The 24,409-nt window shown below is 48.1% G+C and overlaps 1 protein-coding gene across 1 annotated transcript in view; it reads left to right on the plus strand.

The window, feature by feature from the left end:
* Positions 1-429: 429 nt before the first annotated feature.
* The window catches only part of KIAA1522 (KIAA1522 ortholog), a 55,069-nt gene continuing 31,089 nt past the window's right edge, over positions 430-24,409 (plus strand). Inside the window, exon 1 of the mRNA XM_033157559.1 lies at positions 430-706. Coding sequence (XP_033013450.1) covers positions 469-706 — 238 coding nt within the window. The 5' untranslated portion in view covers positions 430-468. The remainder of the gene's footprint in view (positions 707-24,409) is intronic.

The raw sequence follows: 24,409 nt of genomic DNA on the forward strand, positions 1-24,409 counted from the left end.
CGAGCGCGGCGCGGAGGCGGAGTGTTGGAGGAGGGGGGGAGCCTCTCCACACCCCGGCGCGCTCGGCAGGCCCCGCCCGGCCACCCCACACGCCCTCCCGTCCGGGAGAAACTTTCCCCGGCGGCGGCTGCCTTTGCGCCTTGCCGAGCGGGGGACGCGCGCACGAGGGGCGGGCATCGGGGCGCGGCAGAGCCGGGAGAGGACCCCCAGGGCCCGAGAGCGGGAGAAGCGGCGCGTCGGCTCGGGGAAACTTTGGCGCGGGAGCGCCGGGCGCAGCCGCTGGAGCCCCCTCCGGAGGCGAGAAAGAGAGGCAAGGCGTTCTGTGTAGCGAAGCGGGGGCCTCCCATGGCTAGCCCGGCAGCAGCACCGGCTCCCCGCCGCCAGTGACCCCCGGAAAGCAAGCGGCGACCGCGGCGGAGCCATCGTGCGCCCCCGCGTCCACTCCACGTTTGGCCGCCCGCCAGGGAGATGTCCGGGAAGAGCGCACCTGCGGCGGCGCTCGCCGAGGACACCTGGATCCCCGTGGAGAAGGGAGGCGGTTCCCCCGCCGCCTCACCCCCCAAGAAGAAGAAGTCCAAGTCCGGCTCGTCTAGCCTGCGCAGGGCCTTCAGCTGGCTGCGGGGCAGGCGGAAGAAGAAGCCGAAGGGCCCTCCTGGTGCGCCCCCTGCGGAGGGCAAGAAGCACGACGAGCGCCACAAGGGCAAAGGTAAGGCGCGTCGGCAGCGGGGGTCGCCAGCCAGATCTCAGCTGCGGGACGGGAGGGGTCTGAAGAGCGCTCTGCACATGCTTAACGGGTCTTCCCGTGGTCTTGCTTCACACTTGCCAGGGTGGAGCTGGGGTGAGTGCCAGCCCGAGCCAAGCCCCTGGCCTGAGGCTGGTCGTACTTCCACGGTGGCGACCGGAAGGCGCTCTGCACATGGTTAGCTAGACTCTGTTTTATGAATGCTCAAGGGGTACGCCGTGGGACGGAAATCGCGTGCTAACTTGGACTCGGCCCTTGTGATTTCCTGGCGTAGACGAAGCTCTGAATTTTTGCCAAAGGTTGTACTTAGAGAATAGAGTTGGGTTCAACTGCTTTAGCTCTGCACGTGAACAGTGTTACAGTGAATATGTGGCCCATTCCCAGTCCACTCCTTGTAACTGAAAATTCCAAGGTGAAGCCCAGGTTGCCTAAAGTTGCTTTCCCTTCCTGAAACGTTTGACATGCTTTATCAATCCTTCGCGTGATCCGATATCCATGACTCTGCCCCACCTTACTGAAACCAGGCCCCAGTTTTAGCCCATGGCTGAGTGGGCTGCCAACAAATCCCCAGGCAAGCCTCTATAATGCCATTCCGACCAGCCTTCCGCCATTCCTTGACTTACTTCCTCATGCCAACTTAACCCGTTCCCTCCTTGCCTTGCTTGAAGCAGGTGTGGGTGGCGCTTCGAGGACTGGGGCACAGGCTCAAGGCACAAAGTTGCATAAATGTGCAGAGTGCCCCTGGGGCAAGTTAAGATGGCCAGTGGCTGGGCTCTTACCTGCATGGCACTCAGCATCACGACTGAGAGAAAGTGTGTGTGTTTTTAAGTTCAGAAGAAGGAGGAAAGGGGCATGGGATCTGCAGCATGGTACAAAACAATCTGAGATGTAGCCCCCTGTGCTGCCACCCAGGGGGATTTTCCTGTCTCTATCTTCTTTTTATTTTTAAGAGTGCCTGTTTGGAGCTGTGGGTCATCATTTTGACTTTCCTCTTCAGCAGCAAAAGTGTCTTTCTGTCAGCACGGGAGTGCAGCAGGTCCTAGTTTTGGCTAACCTGTGTGTGTATTTGCAGGGAGAGAGCTGCATTTGGTTCTTCTGCAATTGCAGCCAGACCGTTCTTTCTACCGGTAGCAGTGTGAGGTGTGGGCCTCTCCTTCCCACCCACCCCCACCTACCCCCCATTGCAAATTCCATTTCTACCCAAGGCTGTTGCTGGTTCAGTGGGCATGTTCCTTCTCCCTCTGACTCATGAGGTCAGAGATCCTGAGAGAAATCTGGAGCAGCTCCAGATGCTTTCCCAGTCCGCACAACTGTTTTGCACAAGCTGAACTGCAGCTCTGGCCCCACCCTGAGCATGTCTCCACTTTGGGTTTTTTTTTTTTTAAGAATCAGAGAATTGTAGAGTTGGAAGGGTCATCTAGTCCAACCCCCTGCAATAATGCAGGAATCTCAACATAGTTTCTCCCCTGTGTTTGTCAATGTTTTCTAAGGTTTCCACTATCAGTGAAGCTCTTTCCTCTCTCCATACACCCAAACGGTTTCTCCTCTGTGCACAATGTCAATGTACACCCAGGTTGGTGGGAAACAAACGAACGAGGCTTCTGTACTGTTGTTGGAAGCGCCCCCCTCCCCAATTTACTTTGATGTGGAGTGAAGAGGTGCAGAAAAACTCCACACGATGTTTTGGCATGGTTGGTCTTCGTGAACATGCCTGTGCTGAGTTGGAGTGAACCAGATCCATGAGTAGCCAGTCTGTGTCACAGATGCCACAAGTGGCATAAACAGTAATAATAACTTAAAGACCAACTAAGTTTGTTCTTGGTATGAGCTTTCATGTGCATGCACACTTCTTCAGACCTGAAGAAGTGTGCATGCACACGAAAGCTCATACCAAGAACAAACTTAGTGGGTCTTTAAGGTGCTACTGGAAGGATTTTTTAAAATTTTTATTTTGTTTCGACTGTGGCAGACCCACATGGCTACCTACCTGTAACTAGTAATAATAACAACACTGATAAACCTAGAGCAATGTCCCAATGGAGCATTTAAGCAAGTGAAAGGAGACTCCTCCTACTCTGGCCAGGTTAAACCACTGTTCTGAGGATGGGGGGGGGGTCCTCTGGGCTGCTGCCATTGCCACCCTTTAGAATCAGAAGAAAACCTTTTGGTAAATGGGTGTGTACCTGTGGTGTTGACCCAGGGAAGCGTGCCTAATTGTGACATTGCCAAACTCTGCATGCTGATTGCCCTGTATCCATGACATCATAAGCAGCTGGACGTTGTTTTTGTCCTGGCACTCTGGCAGATGTGGCATTTGGCATTCTAAAGAGCTCAGGAAGCCTCTTGGCCAAAGAGGGATGGGCAGCTGTTTTTTGGACCCATCAACCCAGAAGCTTCTCTAGGTACCAGCTTGGTTCAGAGGAACTCTGGCCTTGTCTGGGTGGTCCTCTGCTTTACTCAGCCCCAACCACACACTGCTCTTCTTGTAGCGGTAGCCTGCTCATGTTAAGAGACCTGTGATATGCTCTCAGTGTGAACTTGTGCTATTATCTGCCCATTCCCTTCCAGCCCTGCCATGTGTCTGTTGGCTTCCAGCCCCTGGAGAGCTGCTCCAGATGCCAATCTTTTCACAGAATCATAGAATTGTAGAGTTGGAACTTTGAAGAGTCCCCCAAGGGGCATCCAGTCCAACCCCCTGCAATGCAGGAGTCCAACTTGCCTTGGCCCCTGAGCTGCTTGCTCCTTTGTCCCTTTGTCCAGGTGCGCTTGTGCTTTTCAACCCTGGCAGGGCAGACAAAAAGCCCAAGGGACAAGGTGATAACGAATCAAGACTGTAGCACCTTTCCAAAGCAAACAAGCACCATCTTGGTGTGGAACATGAGTGAGACACGGAAGTCCTCTCCTGGCCCCCCTCCACTTGGCATCAGGGTACCATGTTCAGCTCTGAATGCAGAACTGAGCTGAATACTGGTTGTTGAACTCTCAAGAACGGCATGAGAGAAGCTGGAAAGAACACAAAGAAGAGCATCTACCATGATCAGAGGTCTGGAGAATATGGGGAAAGGCTGCAGTGCAGAAGCGATGGCTTGCTAGGTCAGGCCAAAAGTTCAGCTAGTGTACCGTAGCTTTATGTTCCCAGCAGTGGGCAGCCAGATGCCCCCCTTCCTCCCTGCCCCAGGAAGCTTACAAGTGATGGACACCCTTTGCTGTTTTGGCTCAGCACCTAGGACCCCAGTTGCTGCTTCAGTTTGAAGAATATAAGTCTCTTGAGAGGAGAATCTGATCGCTGTTTTCAAAATACACAATGAGTTACCTTGAGAGGAACAGTACCAGTTTCTTCCCTTGTCTTCTGGTTGTGGATCTTTACGCGGGGCTGGGATTGTATTTGCAAGAAGTTGGGAATCTGACATTTGTGTGTGGGATCCATGAGGCTTTACTGAGGAAAAGTCAGAAATGAGATAACTTTTGTGAACATCCCCCTAGAAAAGGCATATAGTCACTTTAAGTGCCTTAAATTCATCTTTTTATGGCTCCTGTCTCTCTTGTGCTTGAGGCGACTCACTACAATATATAAAAACAGCAAACAGCTCTCTTGAGGAGGCCGTTCTGACAGACCCTCTTGAAAGCCAGACCTTCTCGTGGGGAGTGAGCATGGTGGGAATGAATGGCCTCATTTGAATATAGCAATACTGCAAGTATTTATTTTTCTTAAAATGCATATCCTGCCTTTCTCCCACCGCAGAGCTTACGTTGATTATGCACATGGGGTTCCCAGGTGGTCTCCCATCCAGGCACTGGACCTGATAAACTTCAGCAAGGTGGTGCTGCCTTCAGAACGTACCTTGGCTTTTGGTGTCTTGGGATTGAGCTGCATGGTAGTGTAGCGTAGTGGTTACAGTGTCAGACCAGGACCCCTCAGAGGTTTTATTATGATCAGTCCGTATATAAATTTTGTTAAATAAAAAAATAAATAAGTTAAATTTATGGTAGTTGAAGTCCAGCAACATCTGGGGTCCCAAGAAAGCTGCTTTAGGGAGACGCAAACCACAGTCTTACTATGTTGGGAAGTAACACCACGCCAAGACTTCCTGCCTGTTGCTCTTGCTTGTGATTGGAAGGAGGGATTGGGCAGTGGACACCATCCGCCTGCTTGATCCCAATAAGCCATACACCAGGGCTTACCATGACGGGCAGACTTGCCCCGATGTGCATTTGACCTTCTCAAGACAGGCGTACTTTTCTCTGGATCAGCTTAGAAACCTCAAAGTGAGTTGGCTGCAGTTTCGCTTCCTATGGCAGTTCACCACCCATCCGCACAATTCCTGCCTCTGCCTCTTCTTCTGAGTTCTGCTTCTCTACCCTCTTACAGGCATAGTTTCCAAATATCGATTCTCAGCACTTTTGCTAGAAAAGGCCAGAGAAGTCACAGCCCTTAAGATTCAGTGCTATTGCAGGACAGCAGATGCAGGGGTGTACAGACCTCTCATTTCTTTACTGCTGGTGCCCTCTTCAACATTTGTACATGGGCACTGGAGGGCTTAGAGTTACAGGGAAGCATGCTGAAGGGGCTCACTGTCCAGTAAGTGCAGAAAACATGGTCCCCCCCCAGCCCTACCCTTAAGAGGGACCCATGAATTTCACTCTGATCCTGAGTCTAATCCAGCCTTCCCCAACCTGGTGCCCTCCAGATGTTTCTTTTTTATCAGCCACAGCCTATGTGAGCTGTATCTGAAGAAGTGTGCATGCACACAAAAGCTCATACCAAGAACAAACTTAGTTGGTCTCTAAGGTGCTACTGGAAGGATTTTTTTTTCTTTTATTTTGTTTTGACTATGGCAGACCAACACGGCTACCTACCTGTAACTGGACCTATGTGAGCTGTAATCCAAAACATCTGGTTGGGGATCAGATTGGTCTAATACTAGGGAAAACAGCTAATGTCTCTGCTTGCGGGCCCGTAGGTTGGTGGTTCGAGCCCACCCAGGGATAGCTGTGGGCAGGATTCCTGCATTGCAAGGGGTTGGACTAGATCCTCAGGATCCCTTCTGATTCTACAATTGATTTCATGACCCTCAGCGTTCATAGAACGCTTCCAGCTAGGATTCTATGACTTAAGGCACCCAGCCCCCTGCCTGCCTGCCTTCCCCCTGCAATGTAAGGACTAGAGTTACTATAACCCTTATATTGCAATTTATAATTTGATGTGCACTCTGCTTCACATGGGTATCTCTAGTAGGCAATCACTTTTGGAGCAGCTTTTGTGCAGGGCAAGTTTTGTTTCTCATATTCTGGGGGAGAGGAGAGTGCTATTGACACTTTGCTTTATTTAATTGCAGACTGTTGGTAAAAAAAGAAAGCCAATACACCAACTGCCTAGTGCTTAGAAGTGAAGCCAGAACATCCTGCAGATTCAGGGATTACTTATTGATCAGTTCCTTCATAAAAGCAGAAGCATCTGGTTAGCCACTGTGGAAAAAGGAAGCTGGGCTGGATAGGGCTATGGCAGGCATAGGCAAACTCGGCCCTCCAGATGTTTTAAAACTACAGTTTCCATCATCCCTGAGCACTGGTCCTGTTAGCTAGGGATGATGGGAGTTGTAGTCCCAAAACATCTGGAGGGCTGAGTTTGCCTATGCCTGGGCTACGGCCTCATCCAACAACCAGGCTCTTCTTGCATCTTTGAAGATGTAAGCACACCTCTTTGGTGGGACAGAGGGATGCTGCTCCAGTGGTCAGAGTGCTGGTTTGGATAGAGTAAGTGACTGGAGCATAGCTTTGCAATGGGGAGCAGGGATGTGTGTTGCACAGGCAGCAAATTTAGAATCATGGCTGTTCTAGGTGGGGGCAAATAACCACAGTAGTTTCTCGAAATACGTACGTTTCTATACATCCTGCCTCTGAGAGACCATTCCAAAGCCCTGAGGCCACTGGAAGAAGGGCTTCCTGAGACTGACCTGGCCTCCTGAAGTGATGGAACTCAAGGCTGGGATCCTGAAGCTGTTATTTACCAGCTCAGTGGTACATGTGAAAGGAGGGGATCCTACAGACCCCAGGCTTAGAGGGGTTTTTAAGGTCAATATGACCACAAATGGTCTCTAGAACTGTTGGACCTCTTGGCAAGGAAATGCAAAAAAAAGGGGGGGAGCCAAAGTTATTTTTAGTGGTCCCCTGAAACAAATGTTGGTTTTAGTTGATTTTAGTATTGTATTTTTTAATTTTATTTTGGCTTATATTTCTTCACAAGCAATTTTGTGTGTGGGGGGGGAGAGGGTGGATTCCTGAAAAGTGGTCTATAAATCTGTTAGATGAAAAATAAAGAGGGACAACTGCTTGAAAACGAGGTTCAAATTGGGTGCCGCCTCCTGAACAACCAAAAGTGCTTGAAACATGTGGGCAGAAGGATCTGCCGGTGGAAATATTTAGGATTACGTAGGAGAGAGGGAAACAGCCATCGGGGTTCTTTCCTTGCCCTCTTTCAGCCACGCAAGATGGCTTGTTACAATTCCCATGAGCTGCTGCTGCTGGATGAAATCACCAAAGTCTGTCATCACAACATACTCTCTGGTTTCAAGAAGCATAACGCGGAAGAGCCACACCCTGTTCAACCCTTTCAGCTCTGGCTGCTGAAGCTGCTCACCTCCTACCAGGCAGGGCTCAGAAACTGCCATGGCCTAGTTAGGAGATGAGCTTCCCAGGGCGATGGTGACTGCCGGCCACGTGGCCTTGGGTTGGTCACGTTCTGTGTTATGGTGGGTGGCAAGGCCTTCCAGTGCAATTCCATCTGGGCAGGAACTTGGGGACTGGTTTATAGCGCCTTCTGACAGTAGAGTGAAAGACCTATAAAAATTGAGATGGTTATTATTAGGTTTTTACTAGTTTCTTTCATGTAATTTGGGGTGTTGCAGCGCATTCCACTATTGGGCAGTGTGGCTGAAGCTGCATATGCTCAGGTGGGGACTGGATCTGCTGCATGTGGATGGCGGGCACTGCCAGCAGTTACAGCAGGAGGCGGCTGATGGCCCAGATGGCAAGAGGACCATTAAGTTTCCAGCTGAGGGTGTAGACCAGCCTTCCCCAACCTGGTGCCATCCAGATCTTTCAGACTACAACTCCCACCAGCCCCAAGCATTTTATGACTACGTTGGGTGAGGCTGATGGGAGACCGAAACATCTGGAGGGAACCAGGTTGGGAAAGGTTGGCAGAGAGAGAATTTCGGCTCCATGCTGACTTTTCTGCTCTTGAAATGTTGCTGGTGCATACCGGTACATTTATGTTCCCGCTCCTTGATTTGATATCTCTTCTGTTCTCAGTCTTCTGTCTGGCAAGACAGGCACTAGATATGTATCCACACTAAGAGATATGTCTGAAATGTAGTGAATGGAAGAGAAATCAATTTGGCCCACATTTTGATGCAAACCAACCTAATACAGCTAATACCTAATCCTGAACACGGCTGTCCATTGGATGACACCCTTCTCTGAATGTTGTAGTTCCGGTTCAAAAGTGCACAAAAATGCCTATTTGATATGGGTGGGTGGGTGGAAATAGTACAAAATGCATATTTTAGGGGAAGAAGTGTGTGTAAACGTTTTCAATCCCCCAAAAGCCTATGGATGGAATGGACCTAGGATTGACTCCATGCAAAAGTAGCATCCCTTCCCAGGATATACATTTAATGACAGCATATTATCAACACTTCCTCTTGTCCCATGCATAGAAAGCATGGGTCTGAGTGGTGTTCCCCTTGCTCTGCTCCTTTCCCAAGGAAAGCCTGCCCTTAAGCTCACAACAACAACAATCTGCAGAAACCCAATGGCTGTTTGCTCCAACTGAGCACTAAAGAGTTGTTGTTCCCGGAGGAAAGCAGTGGGACAAGAGGAAGTGTGGACAAGCCCTAAGTCAGACTATTCTGCCATTTAGCCCAAAATTGTCTGCCCTCAAAGTGCCAGCTCTTTCTCTGTCCTGGACCTTGGATCCTTTTAAACTGGGATTGAACCCAGGACTTTCTCTGTGCCAGGCATGCATATCAGCACTTGTGCAATCCAAAGGTTGCATGCCTGGCACGCTCTGCAGCATTGCAAGGGATCCTGCACAAGTCTTGAACCACCTGCTGCTTCCCTGCCACTGATGTTGCCATGTGCTGCTTCCCCAGGCAACAACTTTGCCTGCTTGCAGAATGACGGTCTGGCTGAGCTTGCTGACAGCAACCTTGGTTTGCTGCTCAACCTTGAACTGAACTCAGATCCTTGCACACCATTCAGCTTGTCACCAGCACTGCTAAGGAAAGGGCAGCTGCTTTGCCCCTTCTAACTGCTTCTGTTCCTCCTTTCTGTATATTGCATCTAGTTTGCAGCATACTCTGCAAGGCATGCCCCTCTTGCTCCCCTTTTACAGGCTGGGGTGTGGATTTTCCCTGATGGAACTGGGCCTTCCAGCTCTTGAAAAATCTATGCTCAACTCTGTTTGTTTTCCTTTGTGAACCAGACCCTACCACTGTGGGTCAGCCAAGACCAGACACCTGTTGCTCTAGGCACCCAAGAGAGTGCCTAGAAATTCAAACCAGTTTGAAAGTGATTTAGATGTCACACCTCCCTCCCTCCCTCCACCCACCCACATGTACTGGTGTTATGCTCAGCTTTGAGCAGTGGAGGGTGCCACCTGGAGCTGCATTGCTGGTGCACAGGCTCAATCCCCCACTCAGGCCACCAGGACAGGATCCTCTGCACTGAGCAGCCTCCTCCAGCCTTGGCTGGGGCTGATGGGAGTTGTAGTCCAGACCATCTTTAGGGCACCAAGTTGGGGAAGGCCAGCCTAGAACTGTAGTTCCCTGGCTGAGATTCAGGGCAGTTAAGGCGTTTTCCAAGGGCTTAAAATATGTACTGTGGCAATAGAGGTTTTGTATACCAAAAGCAAATAATTAAACTCGGCTCAGTGGCATATTGGGAGCCAGTGCAATTTGTTTAGCAAAGGCATTACATGTTGGGGCTTAGGATGCTCCGTTAAGCAATCTGCACCAGCTGCAACCTCTGGACTCACCTTAAAGGCAGCCCCACATAGAGTCCCTTGCAGCAATCCAGCCTCTCTCGCTTTCCACCCCAGGAGCTTGGGACAACATACTTGGGCTTACCTTATTGTATCCTCCTCACAACTACTCCATGGAGTAGGCTTAGGCAGGGGGAGAGGGGGGCTGAAGTCACCCAGTGAGCTTCCTGGCTTGGTGGGGTTTGGCGTCCAGTAGAAGGGCAGCCCACTCTCCTTGGCTGTGCACGGCCCCCTATTCTGGACTAATGAATACAGCAGGCAGGGAGGTAAGTGCAGGTATGTGGCACAGAGCCACAAAAATATCCCAGCAAGGCTGTCTGCCCACAAGCCAGGCATGAAACAGCTAAGCCTTGGCTAAGCTGCCCGTTCTGAAGACTCGCAGGACGTGTTCACGCATGAAGTGCTTGGTGAAATTTTGTCTGGTGCTTGTGTTCTTTCTTTTTTCTTAAGAAGAAAACTCTCAAGTGCTGGGCCAGGTGATTTCCTGGGACCAGTTTGTTCCCACCTATCTACTGCAGTAGGACCCCCAGAGCCTCACGCAGACATCTCCCTTGCTTCGTATGTTAAAACAGCCTTTCCTAATGGCTGGCTGGGACTGATGGGAGTTGTAGTCCAAAAACATATGAAAGGCTGCATTGAAGTCTTCTCCCTACCACCATATGAGGGACCTTGAATTGCCCCCTCCTCCTTAATGATTGCTCCATCATCTCGTGTTATCCACACATCCATCCACTCTGACTGTGCCTGCAAGCTTTAACAAATTAATTGGTGCAATTTGTCAACGGATGGTTTAAAAGGCACCTTCGCTGTAATTTTGTAATTTGTATATTTATATAGATGCCATTGATTAAAGGCCAGGCTGATTACAGAATCTTTTCTTGATCTCTCTACCCACTGCGAGCTGAGATGGGGGGAAGGCCAGAGTTGGAAAACTCCTTAAAAAAATTCTTCGTTGTCATGTTGCATAGAGTGTGAAAGCAGCCTCTGCCAACCTGGCGCCCTCCAGATGTTGTTGGACTGCAAGCTGGTATGCTGACCTGGGGCTGATGAGAGTTGTAGTCCAACAACATTTGGAGGGTGCTGGGTTGGCAAGGATGGGGCAATTAAAAAAAAAAGATTTCTACGTGACTGCCTCAAACTATATCTGATTTCTCTGTGCTCTGGAGACCAGCTAGGGAATTCACAAAGGTGCCAGCTGTCAGAAAAGAAAAAGCAGACTACATTTGTGAATTGCAGAGTTGTCATAATGAAACAAACTTGTGCACGAGGAAGGAGTTCCTCTTTGTGCCTGTCAGTTGGAAGTGGGCTTCTGTGACCAAAGAGAAGAGCCATTGTTAATATTTCCCAAAGTCTTCACTGTCGTTTTTGTCATTTTAGCAGCTTGCAACTGCATATTTATTTGTCCTCACGGCAAGGCAGAGTTGGTTTGTTTTAATAAACAGAAAACATGCGTGCACACAGATGCCTCTCCCTTCCACAGCTCAAACCTGGGTTATGATAGGGGGCCCAGACTGAGGCTGTCGGTGCTTATAGCTTTGTTCAGGTTCTTTTTGTTTTAAAAGCAAGCGGAGCTCTTGGCTTGCCTGTTATTTTGTGGCAAGGAGTTCCACTAGTCAGTTAGTGGGAAGAAAAGCTGCTCCCTGCTTTTTCCCATTCCTTCCTTACCTGGAAACAAGTAAGCAGAAAGCTTCCATAACAGAATCCAGGGAACAGTAGTTTTTGCTCAGAGTTACAATTCACAACACGCTTCGCAAACTTCCATTTCCTGGGGTTCTTTTGTGGGATCCCTGTGGTTTAAGTGTGTGTCTCATATGGTGTGCACTATTTCCCTTCCCTCCTTTAGGCAGGCTCCTGGTAACTTTTATTTTTAAAAGTCTGAAACAGTTGGGGACCCTCCCTGTTTATACGAACATTCATCCCAACTGCTGCTTTTAAACTGCATTTCCCCCTACAGCTACCTGGCTGAGTTCCTCTCTTCTGTTAATAAATAGTATCCTTGCCATCTCTTGGCTCCTCGAAAAGGAAGGGTACAGTCCACTTAACCCTTTCATGAATGACAGGTTACACAACCCGGAAGTTAAAATTCAGCCTACTTTGGAAAAATGCCTTTTCCAACAAATGGGATTATTCTCCTTCTCCTCCAACCCCAGCTGTGCACTTACACACACACAGGATATGACATTGCATTGCTGCAAAACCTGCAAGCGCTGAAATACAGGGTCTTGTGTGCACTTCATTTTCATCACAGAGCGGTGCTAGTTTGAACCTCATGATGTCTCTTTTCCTATACTAGAAATGTCTGGGAATTTGAGTGGGTGTGAAATTTAAAGAGAGTTTGAGGTTACTTCGTTGAATCACAAGGGATGAAAGAGACCTGTAAGCTTGGTCCAAAGGCAGGGTGCCTATGGGCGTCAACGCCACCCCCTCCTCCCCGAGATTTGACTCCCATAATCCAGGCCACAAATGGCATCCCAAGGCATCTGCAAAGCAACTAGATCCAGATGACTCAAGCAAGCGAGTCCAGTTCAGTACTGTAGAGAACAGGGCCATTCTGCTTCCATGCAGTTCCTCTTCTGAGGAACACTAGCCAAGCTACCCAGTGTTAGAAACTCAGATATATTAGCTGGACGCCACATGGCTCATTAAACCAGGGTTACAGTCGCCGAAACGGAATGCCCAGTTGTCATTTTTGGGCCAGACTGACATCTCGAAAGTCGTATTTTTCAAAATGACTTTTTGGCTCCTGAAATTCATTCTGATCAAATATAACAAATAGAATTCTACAGGATGTGTTGTCCGTATCTGAAAACAGTCAAGATCCAAGGATCCCCCAGGCATGCACCTCCAGATGGTGGAGACGTCAGGTGCCATCCTGGCAACCGAACAACTTCACTTGGTCGCAAGTGGCCAATAGCCAGGTGCAAAATGCACCAGGTGCCTGCCTGGCAAATTTCGAGCACTGATGCTAGTTATGATGGAGGCAGCATGCTTCTGAATGCCAGTTGCTGTGATGCACAAGTCTGGAGAGTACCCTTGCTCTCAAGTCCTGCTTTTCGGCTTCCCATTAGGGCATTCGGTTGACTACTGAAAGAACAGGATGCTGAACTAGATACCCGCCCCCTTAATCTACTAGGGCTCTTTTTTCAGTTAGGTAGGTACTGCTTCTTGATCTGCCTGGCACAACGGCACCTCCTGCATCAGTTGTGGACCCCTTGTCTTTACTGTGTAATATCAGTGGGGTGGGGGAGCAGCATGGCACACTTGGCCTGATTTCCAGGCCATTCCCAGACCAAATGATGCCTAGCGGCAAGGCTGGGGAAAATCCACAAAGTGGCAGAGGGCACAGCTCATTGGCAGAGTCCCCTGGGAAAGGGGAAGAGTTCTGCTAGGGAGCCTAGAGAATCCTCCCTAAGCGGAGCAGGGAATGCCAGATGGATCGGTGCTCCACTTCATTCCAAGGCAGCCTGAAGCAGAGCTGGCCTGGTCATTAGGCAAAGTGCGGCAAAATGTCTTGGGCCAGCCGTGGCTTCAAGTGAGCATGAAACAGCAGGTGAGAGCAGGATATAATAAATCAGCATCTATCTATCTATCTATCTATCTATCTATCTATCTATCTATCTGATTTCTTATCTGCCATGAAGCTCTGGGGTCGGTCACAACAATATAACGTGCAGTTCAAAAAAAAAGTTACTATAAAACATTACAATGATAAAAAAGAAGGAAAGCCATTCCAGATGAACAGAAGAGTATACATTCAGCAGAAAGAGGTGATTCCCACAAAACAGAGTATTTTAGCTGTCAAAGGCTAGGGGGAAGAGTTGCGTCTTTTAGCATTAAGTCAGAAAATGTGGAGAAGGGAGCATTATCACTGAGACTGTTGCAAGGAGAAAGGATTTAACACTCCCTAATTTGCAAGGGCCGGATGCTGCAATTCCTTCTCCCACCCTCCATTGCTTGGCTGCTGTTTACTTTTCTGTAAAAAAAACAAAAACCTCAGTAGTGCATGTTAATTGCACTATTAAGTCACGTCTAATTTGGTCCTCAGGTAACAGTGCTAAAGGGATCCTGGCTCAGAAGTAGAGAACAATTCTGGGTTCAGAGGGACCATTGGCTTGGCTAGGCATAAGGCAGCTTGCTAAATAGCAGTGGCTTTCCCAAATGAAACCACTCAATGAGGCTGAGATGGGCCTGTAATGGAGACTGCACTCCTACCTGGCACTGTGTCTATCTAGCTGCATCAGTCTACTAAGTAACCAGGATGCATAGGAAAAATGCAAAGATGTGAGATGTTGGTGACAAGGTGATGTGTGACAAGATGCCATTTATTTCATAGGGTTCAATTGCATGCTGTGCTAGAAAGGCTCCCTGGTTCCTTCCGCTGCTACTAAGCACACTGTTGCTGGCCTCAAACCTTAATTGCTGAAATAGTTTCCAAGTGTTTGTGAAATAATTTTGTTAATCTGCAGGGCGCAGAAGGCCAAGAGTGACATTTCTGAAAATGTGGGCAACAGGAATCCAGTGTCTGGTTTGAACTGGAAACCAGGGTGAGCTTCTCAGACTGAACAAAGAGAGGCGTGCCTCTTCTACCTGGAGGGGAGGGGGAAGTGCAAGAAATGCTTTTGCAAACAGCATAATCTGAGATCTGAATTTTTAAAACTCACCAAATTGTTTTGGAGTCAGATTTCTGTGTATGAGGAACGTGCTATTTCTTAAGACAATATGATCATTGACATGGTCTCTGGCACAGGAGAGAGAGTGAGAAATGAAGGTGAAGAGCTGAACAAATATGAATTAGAACGGATTTGACTTGTCAAACCGGTGTAGGTTCCTTTGAGTTTCTGTATTTCTTCAGCTTCAGATGAGGAAGTCAGGGGCTGTTCAGTGAGGGCTGCCATCTTAGGCACCCTTACCTGGGTGGTGCAAGTCCCATGGAACCCAGTGAGCTGACTCCACAGGATCAAATGGGAAACATTTTTTTCCATCGATTTGGATCTTGGTTTCAGCAGGAGGAAGGCACAAGGGGACCGAAATCAGGTCTCAGCAGGAAATAGCTGGCGAACGTTTAGCTTATTTCTGTTAATGATTTCAGATCTTAACTTAGGCTTTTTGGTGTTAGGCTTTTGTTTTCACCCAGAAGGGTTTTTGTTTCCTCCTTGAGGGACCCAGAGACTCAAGTACCTTTCTGTAAACTGCTTAGACTCTCCCAAAACTTGGTTTCACCCGCTAACCCCCAGTGACCCATAACATACTCAGGAGTTTCATTTAATCAGCTTTACTCATTAAGCTTTCCTTCCATTCCCTTTTACAGATTTCAGCCCTTGGCGGGGGGGGGGGGGTGTCCTGCTGAAATAAATTCCAGATTTGGTGCCCATTTTTAGGGCAGTGCAAGGCTGCCAGTTTGCATACACCTGCTTTTCATACATTCTCTTTTCTATGAATTTTGAATTATTGGCAAGGGACAGGACAGATGCTGCCATGGCATTTTAGGCAAAGGTAAAGGTAAAGGACTCCTGGACGGTTAAGTCCAGTTGAATTCAATTATGGGGTGTGGCGCTCATCTTGCTTCAGGCCAAGGGAGCCAGTGTTTGTTCGCAGACAGCTTTCTGGGTCATGTGGCCAGCATGACTAAACTGCTTCTGGTGTAACGGGATACCGTGACGAGTGCCAGAGCACACGGAAACGCCGTTTACCTTCCCACTGCAGCGGTACCTATTTATCTACTTGCGTTTGTATGCTTTTGAACTGCTAGGTTGGCAGGAGCTGGGACAGAGCCAAGAGAGCTCACCCCATCACACAGATTCGAACCACTGACCTTCTGATCGGCAAGCCCAAGAGGCTCATTCGTTTAGACCACAGTGCCACACGCTCCCTTTCACGGCATCTTAAAGGACAGGGTGGGCCATGGGGCAAAGAATAACAGTTGCAGGGGTGTCCTATGACCATTGGGTGGGACCGTAGGTCAGTGATGGTAGAGCAGAATTTGCATTTGAGTGAAGGAGAAATCCATTTGAAATAGATTTACACATGGATTTTGCTGGGTCCGATCCAATTGGGCTTCGGATTGCCTCTCATATTCAGGGTCTGCTTATATGCCATTTGCTTGTGCAATGTCTGGTGTCCTTTCTTTTCTTTTTTTTGTAAGCCTGACTAATTACCGGTACATAGAAAATGGCTCATTTTTTAAAAACATAGATTATACATATATAAATGCATATAAAACAGTCAAGGCCTCTGCTGTACAATATTTTGTGCAGAAGGATGTTACCAGTATATTAATACATATGAGTTTTATAAAGTAATTTGCATTGTTGTATGCATCTGTATATGTCCTGGTTAACTTTCTACTTTAGAACTCGTGTGTAGTATTGTACGCATAATAATATACAATTTGTGAGATTTCCTTGTATTTGTAGCAGAACAGGGGACCTCACTTCTAGTCAAGATTAAGGAGCAAGTTGGGGTTTGGGGTGGGGAAATCTCTTGAGATAGTCAGAAGATTGCACCCCCTTTTGGCATGCCGAAAGCCCAAAGATTAGAATCTATGGCATTTTTAAATAATTTTTTGAATAGGGCTACTAGGAAAGAAATACTGCCCCCCCCCCCCGCATTTTCCTGAGACCTTACAGTCCCACTGCTGGCCTGATGCTAAGCCTGGCTCAGTAGTACAAGGCAGTTTCCTGTATTCACTGAAAGACTTGCTGAAGGCCCTTCCTGGATTCTGACATTTCTTTAAAAGCACTTGTGATGTGATATGTAATCTGAGTATTTTCCACCTGCCAATCTGCCTCGATCGGGGATAGGCAATGTGGTGCCCTCCAGATGTTCAGCAATCAGCTGTAGTCGGCAGATTGGGATTTCTTGTGCCCTTGGCAAGGAGCTGTATTGGCACCCCCCCCAGCCAACACCCCCCCAAATAAAACACTTTACCGCAATAGCCACATTAGAAATGACTACATTTTACTTGACCCAAATACTCGAAGCATCCAGAGTGAGTGCAAGGGGGAAGGGCTAAAAATAAAAACAAAAGTGCATGTCTTTATGCTGTGAGAAGAATGGGAAGTTTCTCCTACATTTCAACTTGCTGCGGCAGGGGCGCCACATCTGCACACACATTTACACCATGCACTCCATAGTCTGATAGGTTATTATTATTATTATTATTATTATTTGCATCCCAGGCCTCTTTCCCGGCAGAGTTTGGTTTCACCAACCCCTAGGTACGCCTCTGGCAGGCAGTATGGTCAATGGTCAGGGCTGACGGGAGTTTGAGTGCATCAACATCTGGAAACCCCCGGCCTAGAGCCACAGAAGACCATGGGATATATTTGGGAACCCCTAATCACACCAGGACTGTGGATGGAGGCTCGTAACATTATACAGGAGACAGCAACGAAAACCATCCCAATGAAAAAGAAATGCAAGAAAGCAAAGTGGCTGACCAATGAGGCCTTACAAATAGCGGGGGAGAGAAGACAAGCAAAATGCGAAGGAGATCGTGAAAGATACAGGAAATTGAATGCAGATTTCCAAAGACTAGCAAGGAGAGACAAGAGGGCCTTTCTAAACGAGCAATGCAAAGAAATAGAGGAAAATAACAGAATGGGAAAAACCAGAGATTTATTCAAGAAAATTGGAGATATGAAAGGAACATTTCGTACAAGGATTACCACAATTAAGGGCAAAAGTGGAAAGGACCTAACAGAAGCAGAAGACATCAAGAAGAGGTGGCAAGAATACACAGAGGAATTATACCAGAAAGATATGGAGGTCTCATACACCCCAGGAAATGTGGTTGCTGACCTTGAGCCAGACATCCTGGAGAGTGAAGTCAAATGGGCCTTAGAAAGCCTTGCTAACAACAAGGCCAGTGGAAGTGATGATATTCCAGCTGAACTATTTAAAATTTTAAAAGAGGATGCTGTTAAGGTGCTGCACTCAATATGCCAGCAAGTTTGGAAAACTCAGCAGTGGCCAGAGGATTGGAGAAGATCAGTCTACATCCCAATCCCAAAGAAGGGCAGTGCCAAAGAATGCTCCAACTACCGCACAATTGCACTCATTTCACACGCTAGCAAGGTTATGCTTAAAATTCTACAAGGCAGGCTTAAGCAGTATGTGGACCGAGAACTCCCAGAAGTGCAAGCTGGATTTCGAAGGGGCAGAGGAACCAGAGACCAAATTGCAAACATGCGCTGGATTATGGAGAAAGCCAGAGAGTTCCAGAAAAACATCTACTTCTGCTTCATTGATTATGCAAAAGCATTTGACTGTGTCGACCACAGCAAACTATGGCAAGTTCTTAAAGAAATGGGAGTGCCGGATCACCTCATTTGCCTCCTGAGAAATCTCTATGTGGGACAAGAAGCTACAGTTAGAACTGGATATGGAACAACTGATTGGTTCAAAATTGGGAAAGGAGTACGACAAGGCTGTATATTGTCTCCCTGCTTATTTAACTTATATGCAGAATACATCATGCGAAAGGCTGGACTGGATGAATCCCCAACCGGAATTAAGATTGCCGGAAAAAATATCAACAACCTCAGATATGCTGATGATACTACCTTGATGGCAGAAAGTGAGGAAGAATTGAAGAACCTTTTAATGAGGGTGAAAGAAGAGAGCGCAAAATATGGTCTGAAGCTCAACATCAAAAAAACTAAGATCATGGCCACTGGTCCCATCACCTCCTGGCAAATAGAAGGGGAAGAAATGGAGGCAGTGAGAGATTTCACTTTCTTGGGTTCCATGATCACTGCAGATGGTGACAGCAGTCACGAAATTAGAAGACGCCTGCTTCTTGGGAGAAAAGCAATGACAAACCTAGACAGCATCTTAAAAAGCAAAGACATCACCTTGCCGACAAAAGTCCGTATAGTTAAAGCTATGGTTTTCCCAGTAGTAATGTACGGAAGTGAGAGCTGGACCATAAAGAAGGCTGATCGCCGTAGAATTGATGCTTTTGAATTATGGTGCTGGAGGAGACTCTTGAGAGTCCCGTGGACTGCAAGAAGATCAAACCTATCCATTCTCAAAGAAATCAGCCCTGAGTGCTCACTAGAAGGACAGATCCTGAAGTTGAGGCTCCAGTACTTTGGCCACCTCATGAGAAGAGAAGAATCCCTAGAAAAGACCCTGATGTTGGGAAAGATGGAGGGCACAAGGAGAAGGCGACGACAGAGGATGAGATGGTTGGACAGTGTTCTTGAAGCTACTAACATGAGTTTGGCCAAACTGCGAGAGGCAGTGAAGGATAGGCGTGCCTGGCGTACTCTGGTCCATGGGGTCACGAAGAGTCGGACACGACTGAACGACTGAACAACAACAACAACAATCACACCAGGATCTTCAGCCTTGCTCCAAACTGTGAGCAGATGTTAGGCCATGCCATAAAATGTATGCACTGCTAGATTGTGAGGAAAAAACCTCAGAGCAGTTCGCAAAAGAATAAAACAATGAAATCGTCGATAAAAACAGTTAAAGTGGAGAAGGTAGCAGCAGAGGACAGCCTACCTAAGGCCCTCTTATGCATGGCACTGGCCCTTGCATGGGCCAGAATGTGCAAACTTGTAAGCTTCACAGAACTGTTTGTCATAGGTGATAAATAATGGCCTGGTTTGCACATTACATTAAACTGTGGTTGAAGAACCATGAGTTGTCCCAGCGACAATCAACCAAGCCATAGCTTGTTTGTCCAAAGTCTGTTTTCTGTCCCAGCTGCTTTTGCTTTGTGCCTTAGCAGCTTGGCAGTTGTGTGCGGAAATCGCCGAGGAAATCTAAAGGTGACAGAAAATTAAAGCGGGACAGAATGTTGGGGAAAGAGAACAAATGAATGTGCATGGGTGAAGGAGTAAATTGAGATGGATGGATGGATAGCTAGATAAGCTTCAGGCAAGTAAAATTACAATGCTTTTGACTGTAAAGGACTTCCACAGGTATGGTGAAGGATAGCTAGATTCTGAGTCACTTTTTTGTCCTCCCTAAAATGCTGCCACCTTGTGGACTCTGTCATCCAAGGCTTCCACCTGTGCCCAGGCATGGCCCCAGAGACATGTAAATCAGGAACAGGGCTTTGGAGCATGGGGCAAAATCTCTTTCCTGCTCCAGTGAGCAACCCCCAAGTCAGAGGGGTGCAATATTCAGGCAAACCTTTAGCTGGGTCGCCCCTCACTTTTTGGAAATAAAACCCTTCTGGTGAAACTGGAGGAGTGAGATCGAGGGATGGAGCTAGGAGGCAGCAAAGCTGTCAGGGCAGGAAGAAGACAAGAGGCCACCCCCCCCCCGGTGCCCCTCCCCTTTGCCTGCTGCGATTGGCTCAGTGACTAAGCAAGGGAGGGAGCGAGTGGGTGCTGAAAGCAGGCAGCAGCCCAGAGACACAGGGATGGGAAGGCAGAGCTGAGCCTTTCCGCCTCTCCCTTTCTCTCTCTCTCTCTCTTTCTCTCTGCCACAGAAACCCAGCCAAGGAGAGAGAAGGCTTGCCTGGCTCAGTCATGTAAGCACCCTGTTCCTCCTCCTCCCAGCAACAAGGGGGTGGGTGGGGCAGGGTGAGGAGGAAGAGACGGGGGGAAAGGTGCCTGTTGCACCTACGGGCACCATGGGCAACTCGTACCACAAGTGGAGCCCCCCAAGCGCCAAGGGCTGGTCTCTCTGGAACTTTGGCCGCTCCTCAGGGCTGAAGACAGGTACGGGCTTGTCAGGTGGGGAGCCTGTGGGAAGCCTGGCAGGGAGGGTGCGGGCTGGGGAGTTGCTGTGGGGCAGCCGCTTTGGGGAAGGGACCGAAAGGGGCAAATATCCTCATGACTTACCCCCCCCCCCCCGCCTCTGCCAAAATCTCCAGAGTACAAAGCTCCTCTGTGGGCCCTTAACGTCCAAGTTCGTCCCTCCTCAAAGTGGCAGATACGGTGGGGGCGGACTCTGGTTTTTCCTCAGGTATGAGGGGAACCTAAGCTGGCATTTGCTCAGAGGCATTCCTGTCTTCACATGCTCCAGAGCAGCTTCCTGTAGCTGCTGGGGGTTGTAGTCCAAAACACTGAGCCGTGGCCTAGCTATGAAGTTAGATTCCAGGGTTGCATCGGAGCTCTCATTGCTCTGGCAGTTCTGAAATCTGAGGTCCAGAGATGCTCTTCCGCACCTGGCTCTTTACCCTGCTGTCCCAGAGTTCCTGGCGCCTCTTGCTTGGGGAGCCAGCTAGGAAATTGCAGCTGGGAAATACACTTCACCATTGCAAGATCCTGACGTCAAAACGCTGGGGAGACTGTCTCCTGGTTTCATTGAAAAAGCAATTTGCGAAGGTGCTCTGCAGTCCTGAAGAAACCAAATCTGAAATTAAACCAGGGCTCAGTTTTTTATTTTATTTATCACAAGATCTGCGTAACACTTGTCCGCTGGCAGATTTGTAAGGCAGCTAGGAAAGCGCCAGAAAAGACCCAGCAATAATTTTTAAAAATGATGAGCGTAACAAGCATGCATTTGCAAATACACGTGTCATATAGGAACACTGAACAGAGAGCCAGGTTGGGTTGTGGCTTTTGGTTTGATTGTGCATTGAGTAGCAAACTTTGGGTTGTTGCTGTGGTTTCTCCTTGTTGTTGGAGCTCCTTTGCTGTTTCAAAAGAGCGCCTTCCCTGCCATGTTCCGAGAAACATGGGGGCTGTCCTTGGGCCATCTCTGGTGTTGCAACCAGCCCTGAGGCTGCTTTGTGGGTTTCTAGGGCTGGTGCTTTGCTAATACAATCACCCCACAGAGGAGATCACTCCCCTGGAATCAGCCTAACTAATCTGGAAGGATTGTTCTTCTGTAGAGTCACTGGCCTGGATTAGAATCTCCTCTCCATCCATTAGGAAAAATCAGAAGGGCAGGGAAACACAAGCTCTTCCTCTTGCTTAAAATCTTTTAGAGCTTTCCACCCTTTTACTACTTGGTGTGTGAATGCCATCCTCAAAACTAAGGTTGCCAGCCTCTGTGCCTGCACCTCTAAAAAGAAGCCTTACAGGTATTAGCAGAATAGAAAGCTTATCTCCATGTTGTGGAGTCTATAGGTTTCTGCAGATTTTTCTGATAATAAAGGCAAAGGAGCAGGGCTCCCTCACCCCACCCAGGTCAGCTTGTAACCCCCAGCATCCACCTTCTCATTCACATCTAATATTACCAGCCAATATCCCAAATCCAGGTTTGACTGCACTTGGAGTACTGTTTCAGTTCTGGTCACCTCACCTCAAAAAGGACATTGTAGAGTCGATTCAGAAAAGGGCAACCAAAACATTCAAGGGGTTGGAGCAACTCCTCTATTAGGAAAGGTTGCAACATTTGGGATTTTTTAGTTCCGAGGAAAGGGCAAATAAGAGCTGCCATGATATAAGTTCATAAAATGATGCGTGGCCGTGGCAAGGAGAAAGTGGATAGAGGAAAGTTTCCCTCCCCATCTCATAACAATAGAACTCGTGGACATTCAACGAAGCCAAATGTGAAGATTCGGGACAGATAATAAGACAGTATTTCTTCATGTAGCACATAGTTAACTGTGGAGTTCCCTCCTGCGGGAGGCAGTGATGACCACCGACTTGGATGGCTTTAAAAGAGGAATGGACAGATTCATGGAGGAGAAGGCTCTCCGTGGCTCCTTGCCATGGTAGCTATGCTCTGCCACTGCTGTCAGAGGGAGTATATTTCTGAATATCAGCTGCTAGAAATTGCAGGAGGGGACAGTGCTGCTGTGCTCAGGTCCTGCTTGTGTTCTTCCCATGGGTAGCTGGTTGGCCACTGTGAGAACAGGATGCTGTGCTAGATGGGCTATTGGCCTGATCCAGCAGTAGTGGTGGACATTGGACCCTCAAATTTCAGCAGCGCCCTGTGCAACACAAAAAATCGGCACCCTCCCACCTCTCACGCTCCACTCTACAGCATTGATGTGGTGTCCCTTGCAGTGTGGCCGAACCCTAAAACTGCCTCTGCCAGCAGACATTTATGTTTTCATCCACTTGTTTCTCTGTGTTTCAGCCTCCCCCAATCTGAATGCCCTCCTGGCTGGGGCTAATGGGAGTTGTGGTTCAAAACAGAGGGTACCCAGGTTGAGGATGGCTGCTGTATTCATTGCTTGTTCTCCTTGCCCCACCTCTTAGTCTCCCTCCCCATTGTCAAAGTATAGATCAAACACGCAGAGCAGCAGACACCCCTCTTATTTGCTTATGCCACCTTGCAGAGATACATTGATGGATTACAACAATAATGATCTTATGTTAATATCTTGATACATTTTTTTTAATGCCGCCTTGGGTACTCCTGTGTGTAGAAAGACGGGATAAAAATTCCCCTGCTTGTTTCAAGGATATTAAGAAGCAGCTACGGTAATTGGTGCTCCGGTGTCCTTGAGTGTGCTGAGCGCTGGTCTTTTGGAGCATAAGGAGAGACTGTGGCTGTGAATACACTTCGTACTTTCCCCCCCTAGCAGGCTGGTAGTATAAATGTTGTTTGCCTAATTAACAGCCGCTGGATTAGGGACTCAAAAGTTCACTTTATTTTTCAGTCTGTTGATGCGCTTGTGGTTATAGCATGTGATGGGGAGGTCAGGACTCCTGAGTTTTTGTTTTTGGTGTTGCTGCTGATTCAGGGAAGCCAAGGCCTCTTACCTCCACCCCCACAAAGCAGGATTTTCTGTTTAGCTGATGTTTTTTTTTTTTTCCCCCAAATGAAAACCTTGACACAAATGGGGTGATAATCCCTGTAAACAGGAAAGTTCAGTTCCTTAATTTTTTACCGTATGGTGCTGTTAGTTTATTCCCCTGCACTAAAGCCCCCTCTCCCCTTCTCTGTTTAACAACAAAGCTTGCTGTTTTTTTAGAGGACAGGTTGTTGCAAATGCATTTCCCCCAAACAAAACAGGCAAATGATAGAGGATCTTCCCCGATGATGATGTTGATGTTGATGTTATTGTACAGGGTGGGGATGATGTTTTCCCCCTCCAGGACACAATTTCAGCCGCCCTTGGGTTCCTGATCAATCTGCCTGCTAAGATAAACTGTACTGAAGAACTGAGAAATGAAACTTTTTAATGTTCATTAAATCTGTGCTAGGATAAGGACCTTGCTTCATTCTTCACCCACCCTTTTATAGTATGAATAAATCATAATTCATTTCTAAAATGTGAGACTCTTAAGTTTGTGAGTTGCTTGTTGGTGATTGAAATGCAGAAGCGCTGGGTTTTTAAAATAATAAAATCTACTGCATCCCACGCTGAGCCTTGGCACCGATAGCACAGCCCAGGGTTGGCTTGAGCATGATTGACTCAGATTAAGCCCTGCTTTCCTGGCTGAATTCAAAGCTGTGTGGTGACCTGGTCATGTGCCTCTAAAAGCCACCTGACATGCAAAAACCTAGCAAGTGAAACTTCCTCCACGACTTATTTGATTGATTTCTGCATGCGAGGCTCCAGTGAAAGGCCCGGTGGAGCAGGACCAATAAAAATAGTTGGCAGCCCTAACTCAGAGTTGCCACTTGCAGCCAAGTAAGAGAAGCACCTTTACGAGTTTGATTTGGGATGTGGGATGGCACCTGGCTTAGCCTGATGTCCTGGCAGAAGAAAGGTTGCTGAGAGTCAGACGTGGATTTTGTAGGCTTCCTGGGCTGAT

Source organism: Lacerta agilis, chromosome 8 (assembly GCF_009819535.1).
Source record: "Lacerta agilis isolate rLacAgi1 chromosome 8, rLacAgi1.pri, whole genome shotgun sequence".
NCBI classification, from domain to species: Eukaryota; Metazoa; Chordata; class Lepidosauria; order Squamata; family Lacertidae; genus Lacerta; species Lacerta agilis.